The sequence below is a fragment of the Plectropomus leopardus genome, chromosome 17 (genome assembly GCF_008729295.1).
Source record: "Plectropomus leopardus isolate mb chromosome 17, YSFRI_Pleo_2.0, whole genome shotgun sequence".
Lineage (NCBI taxonomy): Eukaryota > Metazoa > Chordata > Actinopteri > Perciformes > Serranidae > Plectropomus > Plectropomus leopardus.
In genome coordinates, this window is record NC_056479.1 from 29,443,168 (window position 1) to 29,460,536 (window position 17,369).

At 39.5% G+C, this 17,369-nt stretch overlaps 1 protein-coding gene and 1 pseudogene across 1 annotated transcript in view; both read left to right on the forward strand.

Moving 5' to 3' along the window:
* LOC121956328 (voltage-dependent calcium channel subunit alpha-2/delta-4-like) overlaps window positions 1-17,369 on the forward strand; it is a 47,880-nt gene that overhangs the window by 21,133 nt on the left and 9,378 nt on the right. Inside the window, 16 exon segments of the mRNA XM_042504474.1 lie at window positions 879-1,041; window positions 1,128-1,259; window positions 2,804-2,864; window positions 4,913-5,063; window positions 5,829-5,903; window positions 6,665-6,754; window positions 8,538-8,651; window positions 9,188-9,266; window positions 9,399-9,532; window positions 9,809-9,826; window positions 10,372-10,392; window positions 10,395-10,451; window positions 11,556-11,636; window positions 11,750-11,824; window positions 12,793-12,882; window positions 12,984-13,055. Coding sequence (XP_042360408.1) covers window positions 879-1,041; window positions 1,128-1,259; window positions 2,804-2,864; window positions 4,913-5,063; window positions 5,829-5,903; window positions 6,665-6,754; window positions 8,538-8,651; window positions 9,188-9,266; window positions 9,399-9,532; window positions 9,809-9,826; window positions 10,372-10,392; window positions 10,395-10,451; window positions 11,556-11,636; window positions 11,750-11,824; window positions 12,793-12,882; window positions 12,984-13,055 — 1,413 coding nt within the window.
* On the forward strand, window positions 15,556-17,260 carry LOC121956885 (annotated as a pseudogene).

Consider the following 17,369-nt stretch of genomic DNA (forward strand, 5'->3'; position numbering starts at 1 on the left):
GTAATGAGCAATTAAAGGAGAAATGACTCAAAAATATGCAAGAAAAAAAGAGTAAAAAGTAAAAAAGTAAAAACTACAAGAAAATGACCTGAAATTAGTTTAAAAAAGAAAGAAAAAAGTTTTAAAAATTAAATAAAAATGAGGCAAAAAGTGATTAAACATGTATGTAATTTTAACATAATTTTAAATATGTAATTATGATCATTATAAATTTGGTTTTCCCTAGCTTTTTTTTTTAAAGTAATTTTTTTTAAATCACATGTTTTGGATTTTCATACGAAGTTGCTCATCGCCTTTTCCCCATGTTTTGGAAAGAAAACATGCAGAAAATCGCAGCAGGCAGTGAGCAAAAAGAAGAAATTGCAAGAAATTATTTTAAAAATGCAAAACATTACCTGAAAATAAGTGAAATAAATAAATGAATTAAAGCAAATAAATAAATGAAATTCAAAACATGTCAGTGACTTGGGGAAAGTTCTTTAAAATTCTTAATAATTCCTATGTAACAGTTAAAATTAGAAATATAGTTTTTATAACTTTTTTCCCTTTTTTTCCCTTAGCTTTTTGAAAATGAATTTTTTAAATCTACTAAAATCGTGACCATTTCTTACCAAGTTGCTCATTGCCTTTTCCCATGTTTTTGGAAGAATATCGCAGAAGGCAATGATCAATGAAAGAAAAAGAAATGACCAAAAAATTGCAAGAAATTAGTAAAAAAGTGCAAGAAAATTTCCTGAAAATGTGTGAAATAAATAAAAAAAAGAAAGTAAAAAACAAACAAACAAACAAGGAAATGACCTGGGGAAAGTTCCTTTTTCCCCTTTAAGTCAGTGTCTTACAGGATCTTCTTCATGGCCTTCTTCCTGTCTCCCGATCAGTTTGATTACTACAACGCCATGATGATCAACACGGCGGACGAGGACGGGAACAGCGTGGAGCTGGGCGGAGATTTTCCCCTGGAGGAGAACGAACACTTCAACAACCTGCCGGTGAACACGCAGCAGAGCGACATCCAGGTTCCCACCAACGTCTACAACAAAGGTCAAAAAAGGGCGTCCGCCTCCTCGTCTGAAATGTACCCAATATTTCCTGTAAGCTTTACTTTTTTTTCTGTCCTCTGTGTGCAGATCCCAACATCCTCAACGCCATCTACAACTCTGAGGCGCTAAACGACGTCTTCATTAGTAACTTCCAGAAGGATCCCACGCTCACCTGGCAGTTTTTCGGCAGCTCTACGGGCTTCTTCAGGATCTATCCCGGTCAGTTTGAGTTTCACCTTCAAGAGAGCTGGTTTTTGTCTCTAGATGTAAAGTGAAAAAAACAACTTTTTAGCAGCATGCAGACGAAGTGGAAGACAATGTAAAACTCTGCATTAGGATGTGCACTCTGCATCACAAGAGGCTTGAACTCTTAACCTCATACTCCAAGTCAGTATCCCAGTGAGCTCCAGGCCCAGAGAGAAACCAGAGCGGCTTCACACTGTGACTGAGCCGACCTCCAGGGGGCAGGATATCAGCTGTCTGTGCATGGAAAGGCAGATTTCAAACTGCTGCCAAAAACTCACTCAAAACAAAATTATAGAATTACCTAGACAGCATGGAGATATTGATCGTTTGTTTTTACAAAGATTGATTTGCCCCTAAGTGAAAAACTAAAGATGGCATTTTCCCACAGACCGCAATAGTTTTACATGAGGGCGGAATTCAAAATGCTGTTCAGTTTTTGAGATAAAATTCAGAAATGTCACACGAAAGCAAAATTGTCTTTTTTTTTTTTTTAAAGTCAAACATTTTGATTCACAGTACATCAATAATCAGTGCAGATGTTTTGTGTCTGAAGATACTCAGTTTGCTGTCAATTTAGAAAAAAAATGTTTGAGAGGTTTAATTAATTTTACAGTTTTTGATACGAAAAGACTGATGGACTTTATAATTTGTCCCAAAGTGAAGTGAACAAAAGTGTCTTCAGAATTGTAGTCATTTTTCCAGTATAATGCCATAAAAACAGCCAAAGTCGATGTAATATAATACCAATATGGAAATAAAAGTAACTTTATACAATAAACACATTAAATAATTAAACAAACAAATAGATAAAAATAAATATATGGTAAAAAAAAACAACCACATATTTAATTCAATAATAATAGTATTTAAGATAGTAACATGCATGTTTGTATAAAAACATTTGTATGAAATATTAGATCTTGCCAAGTTTTTAGAAAAGCAATTTGATCACAAAAATGTCAAACGTGCAGTTACAGTGGATGTTAAAGAGTTAAAAGTCCAGTTTTAGTCGCACTAATTCAACTTTTTGTAACATCTTGTAAACGAACTGATCGCCTGCGTAAGGCCCGTGTTTGTTTGGTTTGTCTCTTCTTCGGAGGCTCGGCCTGCCAGCTGCTTTCAGTCAAACACAGACGCCAAACATTTTTCTTTAATTTTAATAATAGCAAAGCAATTTACAGGACTTTAAAAAGTACATTTTACATATATTTGTTAGTTCTGGAAGACATGGCTCAGTATGATTTCAGCTGTGCTGAAGAGTGTTTGATAGTCTCAATGAGTCCTTACAAACATAAAAATGTATAAAATTAAACATCTGTGAGAGGTATTTATGTGTTCTGCCAAACTGCTCTTATAAACAAACTGGTCCTGAATCTGCAGTATGCATTACTGACGATATACGGTGCACATCGCGTGTTCGTTAGTTTGTTGTTGCTCGTGCATTTCCAGGTTTGACAGTAATATCCTGAGAGTCAGAGCGGCAGATGTGCTGTGAACTGACTCTGTGTGTCTCTCAGGTATTAAATGGACTCCGGACTCCAACGGGGTGGCAGCTTTTGACTGCAGGAACAGAAACTGGTGAGTTCAGGTCCAGGCCGAGCTTCAGAGTGCTTGAGTCTGGGATCAGTGAGAGATGTTGGTGGGTAATATGTGTGATCGGTCTGTGTTTTATCCATTCATTCAAATATTCAATTCCGCCTGGAAAACTAAAAAAACTAAAAGATAAAATTTTGTTTATTTTTCTGTATGAACCAAACATTGGAAAACGTGACGTGTTTTTTGCATTATTTGCCTGAAACGACAAATCAAATAAACAAGAAAACAAAAACACAATAACTAAGTAAGTAAATAAGTAAATAAGTCAACTTTACGTTGTTCTTTAATTTAAATTATTTATTTTTTGTTTTCCGTGGTGTCATCACGCTGCGGCTCTAACGAAGACTGACAAAGTCGGGGATGAGATACTGATGCGGACCGATCCGCTCCTCTCATTGTCCAACGGTGTCTCCGAATGTCCACTCCGCTCTCACTGACCGCCTGTGTCTCTGCTGGTGTCTCCACCGGTGTCCGTCCGTCCTGCTGTCATTGTCCGCTGCTCTCTCCAGAGAGAGCTGAAAATTCAAGATATTTTGAATTTTCAAAATTCAGAATTTCAGTTTTAAACCAGAAGCTGCACGTTTTAACTGCAGTCGGGCTGATTTTGATGAATTTGTATTGAATTATGACGTTTCAAAGGACATTGAATCGACCGGATTAGACCGATAACTCGCTCTGTCTATTTTATGTATTTGAAATAATTGAAATAACTTCAGATCAGTCATAAGTGATGCCGTGTTTATAAACACATGAACAGAATAATGAAGTGAACATTTGTATTCGCAGACCATCACACTGAGCTGATGCACAGCTGGTAAATGCAAAGAAAGTCTAATAAAGTGATGTTTATGAGGTGGGACACACAAGTCCCACCTCATCATTATATCCAAAATGATCAGAACAGAAAATTATATGCAAACAAGTAACACATGTAACAGCAGCTGATCAGAAATTGATTCATTGTCCTCAAAAAAACCCAAAACCAACAAGATAAATTGGCCCAGCAGTGGCTGGTTTACTGTCAGTATATATGTGATTATGCAAATTGGGGGTAATTATGCAAATTGCCAAGCATATATGTCATAAGTAAGCATCCGGTAGTTTCCTAATGTAATACTGTACATTTAGAAAATTTAACTTTATGACACACAAAGAGAGAAAACGCCGTGTGTGCCGCTGAGCTTCAGCCTGCTGGCCGTGTGTCGGCTGAGCAGCGGCCAGCCAGAGTCCTGATCCTCTGGAAAAGACGATAAGCTCCTTCCTTAGCCGGGTCACTGCTGCCCACATGGCACCATATGCGGCTGTTCATGCATTTCTAAATAATACCAGAGAGCCGCATATGTCCCCGAACGCCTCGTCACGCTGCATCGCTGCAGCTGAGCCGGAACAAAAAGCTGCTGCCTGCAACTCCGAGCGACACATTTTTATTTCTTTTTATCATTGAAGTCAAGTTACAAAAATAAAATGATGCTCTTTTTAACCCTTTATATATACCATATATATATATATATACACACAGTATATAAATAGTATATATATTATTTTTATTTAATTTTAAGAATTATATACTATATTAATATTAAATATATCTATTAATACCACAAGCTAATTTTCAGTTTATGTCCTTGTCATTTTTTACTTTTTTTTTTAATTTATGGAAAATTTCTTTCCAAGTTGCTAATTATATTTTTTTCCCGTGTTAGAAAACTGATGACAATCAGTGTTAAAGCTCTAAAATTTGTTACAAAATTATTTTTTGTAGGTTATTTTTTGAAACTATTTTTTTTTATATTATTATTATTACTATTATTATTTATTTTCTATTTTTTCAGTTCAGTTTTACATATTTCTTACAAAATTTTGGGTAATTTCTCCTTTCGTTGCTTATTTTCCCTTTACCTTCTCCCGTGTTTTTGAAAGAAATCAAGTCAGTGTGCTCAGGTTTGAGAGGGTTAATAAATGTAATGAAACAAGTGAATTTCAATCAGTGACATGATCAAACACTCAGTCTTTGGTCGTGCTGTGTTCAGGTACATCCAGGCCGCCACGTCTCCCAAAGACATCATCATCATGGTGGACATCAGCGGCAGCATGAAGGGGCTGAAGATGACCATCGCCAAACACACCATCAACACCATCCTGGACACGCTGGGAGAGAACGACTTCGTCAACGTCATCGCTGTGAGAAAACTAACTTTTTCACATCGATATGGTGCTATAGAGTCGCTTTGAAGTCACTTTTTATGCTGCCTTTGCATTTTTACACAGAGTCAAACAACGGCGGCATCAGCACAGATCCACAGTCTTTGTTCTGGTATCACATATTCAGATATCAGTTCATTCTTTCTACATAAGCAGAGTTTAAACTCACTACGACTGAAGTCACACCGCCACGAGCGACTCCTCTTGTCCTGCCTGTCACAGGCATAAACACACACACACACACTGGAAAGTGCCGGACTTGAGTCCCGGCCGTCCCAGGTCCTTTCTGTGTGGAGTTTGCATGTAGTCCCCGTGTCTGCGCGTTTCCCCGTATGTGTACATTAGGTTAAAACAGCTGTTGGTGCGCCTGACAGAAGATTTAAAGTCTGTCTCTGAGAGCTGCACACAGCTGCTAACTGCTCCGTAGAGGATGGGTAAAAAAACAAAAAAGAAAATAACTCATGTTTGGTTTGTCCCTTCTGGGCTACTGTAGAAACATGGCGATCTCTGCAGACAAGGACTCGCTCTCTATGCAGAAATAAACGCCTCATTTTAAGGAAACAAAAACACAATAATTCAGATTTTCAGGTTATTATACAGTAAATAAAACACACTGATCATACACCTAAATCCTACATACTGAAGCTTTGAGGAGAGCTTTTGTGTATTTGTACTTGCAATGTGTGCACTGAGATGCTGCTGTTAGTGGTGCTGGGATTCGAACCTGTGTCCTCCTGTGTGCAGTACACTGACTACGTCCGCTACGTGGAGCCGTGCTTCAAAGGAACTCTGGTCCAGGCCGACTTGGACAACAGAGAGGTAAGACCATTATCTGCTTCACGGAGGCTTAAAGAGCTGAAGAGGCGTCGCAGCAGCCAACACACACACACACACACACACACACACACACACACACACACACACACACACACACACACACACACGCACACACACACACAGGGATACACTTCAGCGTTATTTTAGGCCGACCCATTGGCCTAATTCTTGACGTGACAAACCGCAGCAAGTCATCCGGGAACTCCTTGTGTGTGTGTGTGTGTGTGTGTGTGTGTGTGTGTGTGTGTGTGTGTGTGTGTGTGTGTGTGTGTGTGTGTGTGTGTGTATGTGTGTGTGTGTGTGTGTGTGTGTGTGTGTGCAGTACTCTGTTAGTTGTAGAAGAAGTATTCAAGTATTGGATCTTTAACTCAAATAAAACTATAAACACAATGACTACAGCTAACTTGAATAGTTTTGATTTTTTTTATGTTTTACATTTTACATAATTTTGAATATAAAACTATATAATGATAAATATAGTTTTCCAGACATTTTATTTTTATAATTTTATAATAATTCTTGCCAGTTTAAAACTTTTTAGGTAATTAAAATTTTTTTTTTTTTTTTTACATTTTTCAGGACGTTTCCTGCAAAGTTTCTTGTTGCCTTTATTGCTATGTTTTTGAAAGAAATCCAAATAATTTGCTCAGTTTCCAAAGACACAAATATCTTTAAACCTGAACAAAAGAAGAAAAAGCCGTTACAGTCCACTGATGTCATAAATGTGTCTCTTTGTCTCTCAGCACTTTAAGCTGCTGGTGGACGAGCTGCACGTTAAAGGAGAAGCGAAGATCAAGAACGCCATGAAGGAGTCCTTCAAAATCCTCAATGAGGTTTGTGTCCTTCAATGACCGAAAGAGCAAAAAGAAAAGAAAACAAGACTGAGGGCCGCGTTAATATTAATTCATTTTTTTATGTTCATACACACTCATATCGCTCTGCGCACAAAATGTGCTTTTTTAAAATCCAGCTTCAACAATATTATACATTATTGTTATTTTCTACCTTTACTGACTTGATTTTTTTAACCAATATCAGCCCTAATCATAAATATCAAATATTTATTAATTTTAAAATGTTATCCTTTTAAATGCCAGGAACAAAAGCACTTCAAAAATAAATACTTTTCAATACACATTTAAGTAAATATTTTTTATCATCACAGTCTGGGACATGTCAGTGATTAGTAGCAACTTTGATTTTTACACATTATTAATTTTTGTGCAGTTTATAATACTCTCACTGCTCTGCACACAAAATGTGCTTTTCCAAATCAGGCTATAAAAATTATTATACAGCAATATGATTTTCTGCTTTTATTGAGTTAATTGTAAACCAACATTAGTCCTAAACATGAATTTAAAAAAATGATTAATTTTCAGAATTTTAACCCTTTAAATACAAGGTTTTTGTCATTATGCCACAATGTTTTTAGATGGAAAAAAAACCCAAAAAAATTAAAAAAAACATTTTTTTCAGTATGTTACACACAAAGTAGATTATTTGTTTGTTTACTTTCTTTCCTGCTGACAGTCTGGGATATGTTAGTGTGTGAGTGTAGCTGCTGACCGTCTGGGATATGTCAGTGTGTGAGTGTAGCTGCTGACCGTCTGGGATATGTCAGTGTGTGAGTGTAGCTGCTGACAGTCTGGGATATGTCAGTGTGTGAGTGTAGCTGCTGACAGTCTGGGATATGTCAGTGATCAGCAGCTACATTGACTGTGACAGGTCACCTAGTGGAAATAGCATGTATTTCCTCCATATGCCAAATATGGTCAAAATGACCTCATCAGGTGGAAAATAGTCAAAATGACAAATTCGTGTAGCTGCTGACAGTCTGGGATATGTCAGTGATCAGCAGCTACATTGACTGTGACAGGTCACCTAGTGGAAATAGCATGTATTTCCTCCATATGCCAAATATGGTCAAAATGACCTCATCAGGTGGAAAATAGTCAAAATGACAAATTCAGAGTCAAAAGCCCAGAATGACACCCAGAAATAATACAAGTCCTGTTTTTCTGCTCTGATGGCTGTGGGATCAAAAATGTCAGTTTGAATGGGTTTCAATGGAGCATTTTTGGACCTGAACAGTCTGAATGTAACTATTTAGTTTCCACAGTGTATTTTAGACTTATTGTAGGAGCTGAGCTGCAAATTCACTGATTACACTCAAATACACAATCTGGATTACATTTAGGACACATGCATCAACACACACACACAGTTATCATAAATGAAAGAATGAAAAGCGCCTAAAATGCACTAAACAGTCCCTGGTTGACACATGGTGAGCCTTTGGGGGATTTGAGGGCCCCTGGAGCAGTGCACCCCTCAAACTGTTGCTGCTTTGCTTGGTCAGTAATCCAGCCCCGATTCAGCACGAACTCTATGAATAAATCATAAAACTTTGCGTGGAGGACTTAAATCGTCAAGGGAATATGATGCAGACTGATCACTGAACAGTCGCTGTGACAGTTCTGATGTTGTGTTTTGAATCTGGAGTCATTTGAAGTTGTGCTTTTACTCTGTGTGTGTGTGTGTGTGTGTGTGTGTGTGTGTGTGTGTGTGTGCGCGTGCGTGCGCGTGCGCGCGTGCGTGCGTGCGTGTGTGCAGGCGAGGGCGAACGGTCAGGGCAGCATGTGTAACCAGGCCATCATGCTGATCACAGACGGAGCCATGGAGGACTTTGAGTCCGTCTTTCAGGAGTTCAACTGGCCGGAGCGCAGGGTGAGAGCGAGCGGCCCGATGTTTTCTACCACGATATTCAACTTGTTCCGATTGATTTCGGATGTCATTTAACGTGACAAATGGGTGTTTTTCACACAAAATTCGAGTTGTTCTGAATGACGTCCTAAACACCAGGTCTTCTTATCTAAAATAATGGGAGTGATTAATTGCAGAATTTCATTAGCTAATTACATTTTTAAGTCATGTTTTCAAATTCATTGTTTTGCATTTCAAAACAGTTATGACATCCATTGTAATTGTTTTTATATATAAAAATTAATAATATATAATATATAAAAATAATATATAACAAATGTGTGTGTATATATATATATATATATATATATATATTTTATATATTTATATATTTATATATATTTATATGTATATGTATTTAAGGCATGCGTCTGTGTTGTTAACCTGTCTGATGAAGACCATGTACCTCGAAACATCACCTCTGTGGTAATTTTACTAAATATTTAGTAACCATTAATTGTTTGGGGTTTTTTTTCTGTTTTTGTTTTTTTTTTTTACAGGTGCGAGTCTTCACCTACCTGATCGGCAGAGAGATGACCTTCGCTCAGAACACCAAGTGGATCGCCTGCAATAATAAAGGTCAGCAGACAGTCTGTGTGTGTGTGTGTGTGTGTGTGTGTGTGTGTGTGTGTGTGTGTGTGTTTGTGTGTGTGTGTGTGTGTGTGTGTGTGTGTATGTGTATAAACAGTGTGTTTCTGTGTGTTCTCTCAGGTTACTACACACACATCTCCACGCTGGCCGACGTGCAGGAGAACGTCATGGAGTACCTGCACGTGCTCAGCCGGCCAATGGTCATCAACCACGACCATGACATCATTTGGACGGAAGCCTACATGGACACTGTGGTGAGCCGAGGCCGGCCAATCAGAGAGCAGCTCTTTCTTTATCAATGGGATTCATATTTTTTAAGAGCATCAGAAACAAAGTCATAAATCTTTTTATACATTCTCGTTTTGGGGTGAACTACTCCTAAGTCAACATACTGTACAGTCACCATCATCATCATCATCATCATCATCATCATCATCATCATCACTTCATCTTCATCTGTCTGTTTTCTCCCTGTGTTTCAACTCATTCTCCCATGATCCTCTGGGCCTTTTCCTCCATCGCTCCGGCAGCTGCCCAACACTAAGGAGGTAAAGAAGAAGAGTTTGTAGTTTTAGATACAATCCGTTGTTCGTCCTGCAGGATTTAACGTGCAGAAAATGATTTTAAGACATTTTACACATAAAAATTAAATATTTTATAATTGGAGGAAGTCATAAATATATTAACAAATACTAATACTATAGTGATTGTAGTACTGTTACCACCATGGTGCTTTTAAAATGTACACAGTACTGTAGTAGTCCTACATCACCATCTGGAGTTCAACCTCAGAGCTGCACTACTGCATGTGATGTCATACTGTCACATTTGGCACAAACGTGTCCTTGGACTCCACGATGAACTGATTAGATTTCGGTGGTCAAAGGTCACTGTGAACTTAAGTCTGGGTCATTTTTTGTGAATGCATTTTATCTCAAGAGTGCCTTGAGAGGGTTTCCCTTATATTTAGTATAAATTTAAATTAAATGTCTTTATCTCATTTAAAACTTTTTCTTTGATCCATCATTCATGTTTGAAAGTTACTAAATTAAGAAAATAACTCACTGCTTGTTGATTTTTTTTTTTGTCTCAGCTCTTCACCACCAAAGCTCAGAGAGTCTGCTGCTGATGACCTCGGTGGCCATGCCGGTGTTCAGCAAGAAGAAGGAAACGGTCAGTGTCGGCTCGGTCTCCTCTAAAGGCCTTTGCACGCTGAAAAAACCCTTTTTCCACCAAAATTAAAGCGTATGTGCGCGTTTTTAAACACAAGTAAACCTGCTAAAAATAGGCTATAGAGTACTGACCCATTGCCAGTAGAGTAAAGTTGTGTACACGGCTCTGCAGCAGACAAGTATGCCTTTCTGTGTGTGTATGTGTGGGTTTTTTTATTTGTTTTTTTATGTCATGTTCGACATCACAGACAGGCCAGATAACCGGCTGACCGTAAAAAACAGCATGGATGGAAGTCAGTGAAAACTTTATGCTGATTACTTTCATAAAAATATATATATCTTATGTATTTAGTATTTTCTTCAAACACGTGAGCTACTTGGGCAGAGACAGATGGTAATTTTGGGTGGCACATAATTGCTTCTTGCCAGTTAACGAGCTGAAATTAGTGAATCCACTCTGTTGTGTTTCCATTAATGCCGTCAGAGCCGGAGGCGATAAAAACCTGCAACGACTGTTGACCCGGGTGTGAATGCTGATTGTAACTTTTCCCATTGCATTGAAAAGCCAGATGTTAGCAGGTTTTTGTGGGGTTTTTTGTGCAGCTGAAAACGGGATGATGTCTGCTTTTTTTTTGTTTTCATCCTGTCACGTGTCTAAAAATAAATACAACCTCACATTGTGTCGATCATGTTTGCACACTGACTGCAAAACTATCTTAATGTCATTAACATTTTCGGGACAGATTTGATCTGCATTTTCTTTTGGATCTGTCAAAAACCTTGAATGAGTTCTTTGATGGGGAAACAGTGGAGAGAATCAAGGGAGCAAATGTGTCTTTTGTTTTGTCTCGTATTGCAAATTTTGCAAACGAGTAGAACAATAAAACAGGTCTTTCATTAATTTGTTTTTAAAGAAAGAGCAAAAACTGAAATCTCTAAGCAAGTGTTTTTGTGTGCACCCTGACTCTCCCTGCACTGCCTGTTCAAACTTTTATGATCCATACTGATAAGCTGATTTTGGCATTGCACATATTGCATTTATTTATTCATGTTTCTTCTGTGTAATACAGTAGTAACATAGTAACCCTGCTGCCTGTCTCTCCAGCTGTCCCATGGGATCCTGCTGGGCGTGGTCGGCTCCGACATCCCACTGATGGAGGTGATGAAGCTGGCGCCCAGATACATGGTGAGCTCCCGATTGGATGTGTAGAAAAGTTGGTTGCTTTTCACAATAAAAGCTTTAAATTTGCAGCATTCCTGGAGCTTCCTGTCTATGTGTTTCTTCTTCCTCTTCCACAGCTGGGAGCTCACGGCTACGCCTTCCTCATCACCAACAACGGTTACATCCTGGCTCACCCTGACCTTCGACCTCTGGTGAGTTCAACATGACTGCAGACGACAGATTTAACTCAAGATCTCTATTTAATGAATACAGAGCAGCAGATGTCCTGAAGCAGTGATACTCCACTTCAGGGCTGGGGGCCAAATCCGGTTCCTGAAAGGGTGCCTGGTGGCCCCCCAACCATTTTCTGATTCACAATAAAAGCAAATTGATTCACACTTGGCATATAAACAGTATATGTACTTTTATTATACATAAGGTGCCAAAGTGCATGAAGCAGCATCCAAATAGATCTTGTTTATCAAAAAAGTGCCAGCGGAGGATCCCCCACACCTCCTGACAGAGGTCAGGACCCTAATGTCTTAAAATCCTAAAAATATACTAAAGTCCTAGAAGCGTCCTAAAATCTTGGAGATGTCATAAAATCCTAGAAACCTCCTAAATTTTAGAATTTTTGAAATTTTAGAAACTCTGACAACTTTTAAGTCAACGCTAAAAACATTTTTTTTTTTTTTACACTGCCTGCCCCACCCGCTAATAACTACAAACTTATTTATAAACTTGTATTTCTTATCTATTTTCTCTTTTCTGATTAATCTGCATCTTTTATGATGTTTTTATATTTTATTGCTCTATAAAGCACTTTGTCGTATGAAATGTGCTATACAAATAAAGCTGCCTTGCCAAGTCCTAGAAACATCCCAAAATCTTCGTAAATCCCCAAACCTTAGAAACATCCTAAAATTCTTGGAATATGTACTGTAGTCAAAGAAACTTCCCAAAATCCTAGAAACATAGTAATATCTGAGAAATGTCCTACAATCCTAAAAGCATGTATGTGGCTGCTGCGACTGGCCTCATTTTGCAAAAGCAAAAGGCGTTACGAATCTCTGTCCTTAAGGGTACATTAAGGGAAGATGATATAAAGTATTTATAAGTACAGTTATAGAGTATTTCAGTGCTATCAGTGTGTACATTAACACTGTCGTCTGTCCTGCAGTACAAAGATGGAAAGAAACTGAAGCCGAAGCCAAACTACAACAGCGTGGATCTGTCCGAGGTGGTGGAGTGGGAGGATACAGACGAGAAGGTAATTACAGTTTTAAACTTAACGGACTAATTTTCCAGTCTGAGAGGAATAAAAACCAGTTTAACTTTGTGTTGAACTTTTTGTCTGGTTTGCACTTCCAGCTGAGAACGGCGATGGTGAAGGGAGAGACCGGCAGCATCTCGCTGAGCATCAGAGCATCGGTGGATAAAGGGGTGAGGAATCAATCAGTTCACATTGTGTTCAGCACAGTATTTTAATATGATTTCCCCAAATTATTCCCATATACCCTACCGTCCAAAAGTCAGTAATCCGCTGTCTAAGAGCTTGATGCGGTCCAGCCAGATGTGTGGGAGGACAGCCCTCTTTGTTTAGTGGTCTCTGATGATTTTAGGATGTGGAAAGTTCCTTTTTATTAATGTATGTTACTTATTATGAAGGTGTTTTTTTACACATGAAGAACAAAACTCTGTAAAGTGGTTTAAATGACGCTGACATCTTAAAGAGACAAATCCCCAGACTGGTAAAAAAATATATTAAAAAAGGAAGCTTAGTATCTAAAACCCTAATTTCAAAACACTTGGTGCGATGTGTAAAAGCAGTGTGACCAATCATTTAGATAAATATACGCAGGAGAAACACAAGCCTTTATTAAGCAGAGAAAAGAGAAACAGAAACCTGTTCCTGTTAAACCTGCACACATTCACAACCCCAGTTTCCAAGTGGATGCTGTTTAAAACATAAATAAAAGCAGAATGCAGTGATTTACAATTTTTTTCCACCTTTATTCAGTTGAATACAGTACAGAGACATTATATTTAATGTTAAAAACTCATAAACTTTATCATTTTTTTATAAATACACACTCATTCTGAGGTTGATGTCTGCAGAAACAGGCAAAAATGTTGGGAGCGACAATAGTCTGTAAAGGTTGTGGGATGCTCACAAAGCTTAAAATCTAAGCTCAACTAAAGCTCACACCAAAGGTTCGTGTTTTCGCCATCAGGCCCCTCGGCTTCAGAGCGACCTGCCTGAGGAGATAAGGCTGGCCGAATCACTGACTTCTTTTAAATCACTTGATGTTGAATGGTGATGTTGAATTTTAATTCATCTTTTAATTTGTCTTTTTACCTTTTAATATTTCTGAATTATCTTTTAATTTTAGCTGATAATTAGACAGAGCTCATTTCTGGCGATAATCGAAAAATCCCATTCAAAAATCTCTTAAGGTTTTTGACGAGGCAGCCAGAGTGATCCTAACTTCCTGGTTGGCCTACAAAAATACGCCATGCCTTCACCACTCTATAAGGGACAAGGCTGAAAATCAACACTGAGCAGCCGTGACCTTCAACCCCTCAGACTGCCCTGAAATGACCGTATGAAGGATTTGAACACGTGGGCTCAGGAACACTTTGGAAAACCATTGTCAGGAAACACAGTTCATCAAGTTCAGACTCTACCATGCAAGGTGAAGGCCAGATATCAACAACCAACAGAAACGCCGCAGACGTCTCTGAGCTCGTCTGAGATGGACTGACACAAAATGGAAATTAGAAATTTGGAAATTTTGTACGTCGTGTCCTCTGGGCTAAAGAGGAAAAGGACTATCCAGACTGTTACCAGCTCAAACTTCATTGCATGCATTATGGGTAACATCACATCACATCAGTGAAGGCACCATGACGCTGACACGTACACACAGGTTTTGGAGCAACATGTGCTGCCATCCAGATGACGTCTTTTTCCGGGACGTTCCTGCTGATTCCAGCGAGACGATGAGACACATTTTGCACGTGTTTCAACAGCGTGGCTTTGTATTAAAAGAGTGCAGCTACGACTGTCCCACCTGCAGTCCAGATCTGTCCCCCATTTAACATGTGTGGACCATTATGAGGCACAGCATACGACAACGGAGACCTCAGACTGTTTACACACTGACGTCAGAAAAAAGCAAGAAGGGGAAAGAATTTCACGTTAAAAACATCAGCTGTCAGTGTCAGTTATCAAACACTTTCCGAGTGTTGTTAAAAGAAAAGGTGTCGTCAAACGGCGGTAAACATGCTCCAGTTCTGATTTTTGCAAATTTTTGCAGGCATGAACTTCAGAATGAGTGTATATTTATAAAAAGAATAGTAAATTTAATGACCTAGAACATTAAATATCATGTTTTTGTACTGTATTCTATTGAATATAGGTTGAAAAAAGATTTGCAAATCTTTGCATCCTGTTTTTATTTAGGTTTTACACAGCGTCTAAACTTTACTATTAGAAAATTAGGCCTGTTTTTATACAGCAGCTGCTGTATGAAAATATCCCTGTACGTATGAAGCAGCCAGAGTCTGAGACGATCAAGATAATAAATGTAAAAACCACAGTAAACGGAGCTCTGCTTAAACGTAGCCTGAGGCTCAGGTTTATGTTTCAAACTCATGATTTTCTGTTAGTTTGAAGAAAAGGCTGAAAAGTTTAGTTTGTGTGATTAGATTTGAAATAGCTTCTTGTGTGAATTAACTACACAGTCACGAGAAAGACAAAAGTAGTAAAAAGTATCAACAGGGGACGACGCGTTTGTGTTTTCTTCATTAATCAGTCACCAGTTTGGACGAAAGTTTGACCTGACAAACTGATATGATGAAGCTCCGCCCATCAGCTGACTCACTGGAGACAAACAGGAAACAGGTTTTTATTCTGTCTCACTGAGACGATACACTGACACACGGAGAGACGGAGGACAATTCACCTTCAGACCAAAACCACAACTTCCACTGAGAGAGGACAGCTACAGGAGGAGATACTGGGAATACTGGGAATACTGGAATACGACCAGTTCAACCAGCTGCAGACTGAACTCAGTGAAGGAGAGTTTTACAGAAACAAAGACTCAAAGTGAAAGTAAATTTTTGGGGACAGGGAGTGTCTGAGCTGTCTGCCTGCTGTGTTTCCTGCTTCACTCTGAGACTAAATGGCTTCGAGACTCGAGGACGATCTCTGCTGTTCTGTCTGTCAGGACGTTTTTAAAGATCCTGTCATCCTGTCGTGTTGCCACAGCTTCTGTAAAGACTGTCTGCAGAGCTGGTGGACACAGAGACAAACACGAGAGTGTCCAGTTTGTAAGAGAAGACACTCAAATGAAAAACTGCCTCCTAACTTTGCCTTAAAGAGGCCGTGTGAGCGTCTCTTACAGGAGAGAGATCAGAGAGCTTCAGAGGCTCTCTGCAGTCTGCACTCAGAGAAACTCAAACTCTTCTGTCTGGACCATCAGCAGCCGGTGTGTGTCGTCTGCAGAGATTCAGAAAAACACAGCGACCACAGATTCAGACCCGTCGATGAAGCTGCACGACAACACAAGAAGAAACTTCAGGAGACTCTGGAGCCCTTAAAGGAGAAGTTAGAGGTTTTTAAACGAGTTAAAGTGAAGTCTGAACAAACAGCAGCTCACATTCATGTCCAGGCCCGACGCACAGAGACGCAGATTAAGGAGCAGTTTAAGAAGCTCCACCAGTTTCTGGAGGAGGAAGAGGAGGCCAGGATGGCTGCACTGAGGGAGGAAGAGGAGCAGAAGAGTCAGAGGATGAAGGAGGAGCTGGAGGCTCTGAGCAGAGAGATAGCGGCTCTTTCAGACACGGTCAGAGACGCAGAGGACGAGCTGAGAGCCGAAGACGTCTCCTTCCTGCAGAGATACCAGGCTGCGGTGGACAGAGTCCAGCAGCGCCTCCTGCTGGAGGATCCACAGCTGCTCTCAGGAGCTCTGATAGACGAGGCCAAACACCTGGGCAACCTCACCTTCAACATCTGGAACAAGATGAAGGACATGGTCTCCTACAGTCCTCTGATTCTGGACCCAAACACTGCTCATCCAGACTCATCCTGTCTGAGGATCTGACCAGCGTGAGAGCAGGAAAGAGACAGCAGCTTCCTGATAATCCAGAGAGGTTTGATTGGTACTGCTCTGTCCTCGGCTCTGAGGGCTTTAAGTCAGGGACACACAGCTGGGACGTCCAGGTCGGAGACAGTAAACTCTGGTCACTGGGTGTGTTAGCAGAGTCTGTCCAGGGAAGAGATTCATAGAGTCTGGATTATGGACAATAGCGTTTTTTAATGGTAAATACTCAGCTCTCTCTTCATCAGGTCTAAAAACTGCTCTCGTGGTGCAGAAGCAGCTTCAGAGGATCCGAGTGAATCTGGACTGGAACGGAGGAAAGCTGTCGTTCTCTGATCCTGATACTAACACACACATACACACCTTCACACACACTTTCACTGACAGGGTGTTTCCATACATTTACACTTTCGAAGACCTCCCACTCAAGATTTTACCAGCGAAACTCTCTGTGACTGTGGAGCAGAAAGAATAGATGATGATGGTGATGATGATGATGATGATGGTGATGATGATGATGATGATGATGATGATGATGATGATGATGATGATGATGGTATGATGGTGATGACGGTGATGATGTGATAATGATGATGATGATGATGACGATGATGATGACGGTGATGATGACGGTGATGATGATGACGAT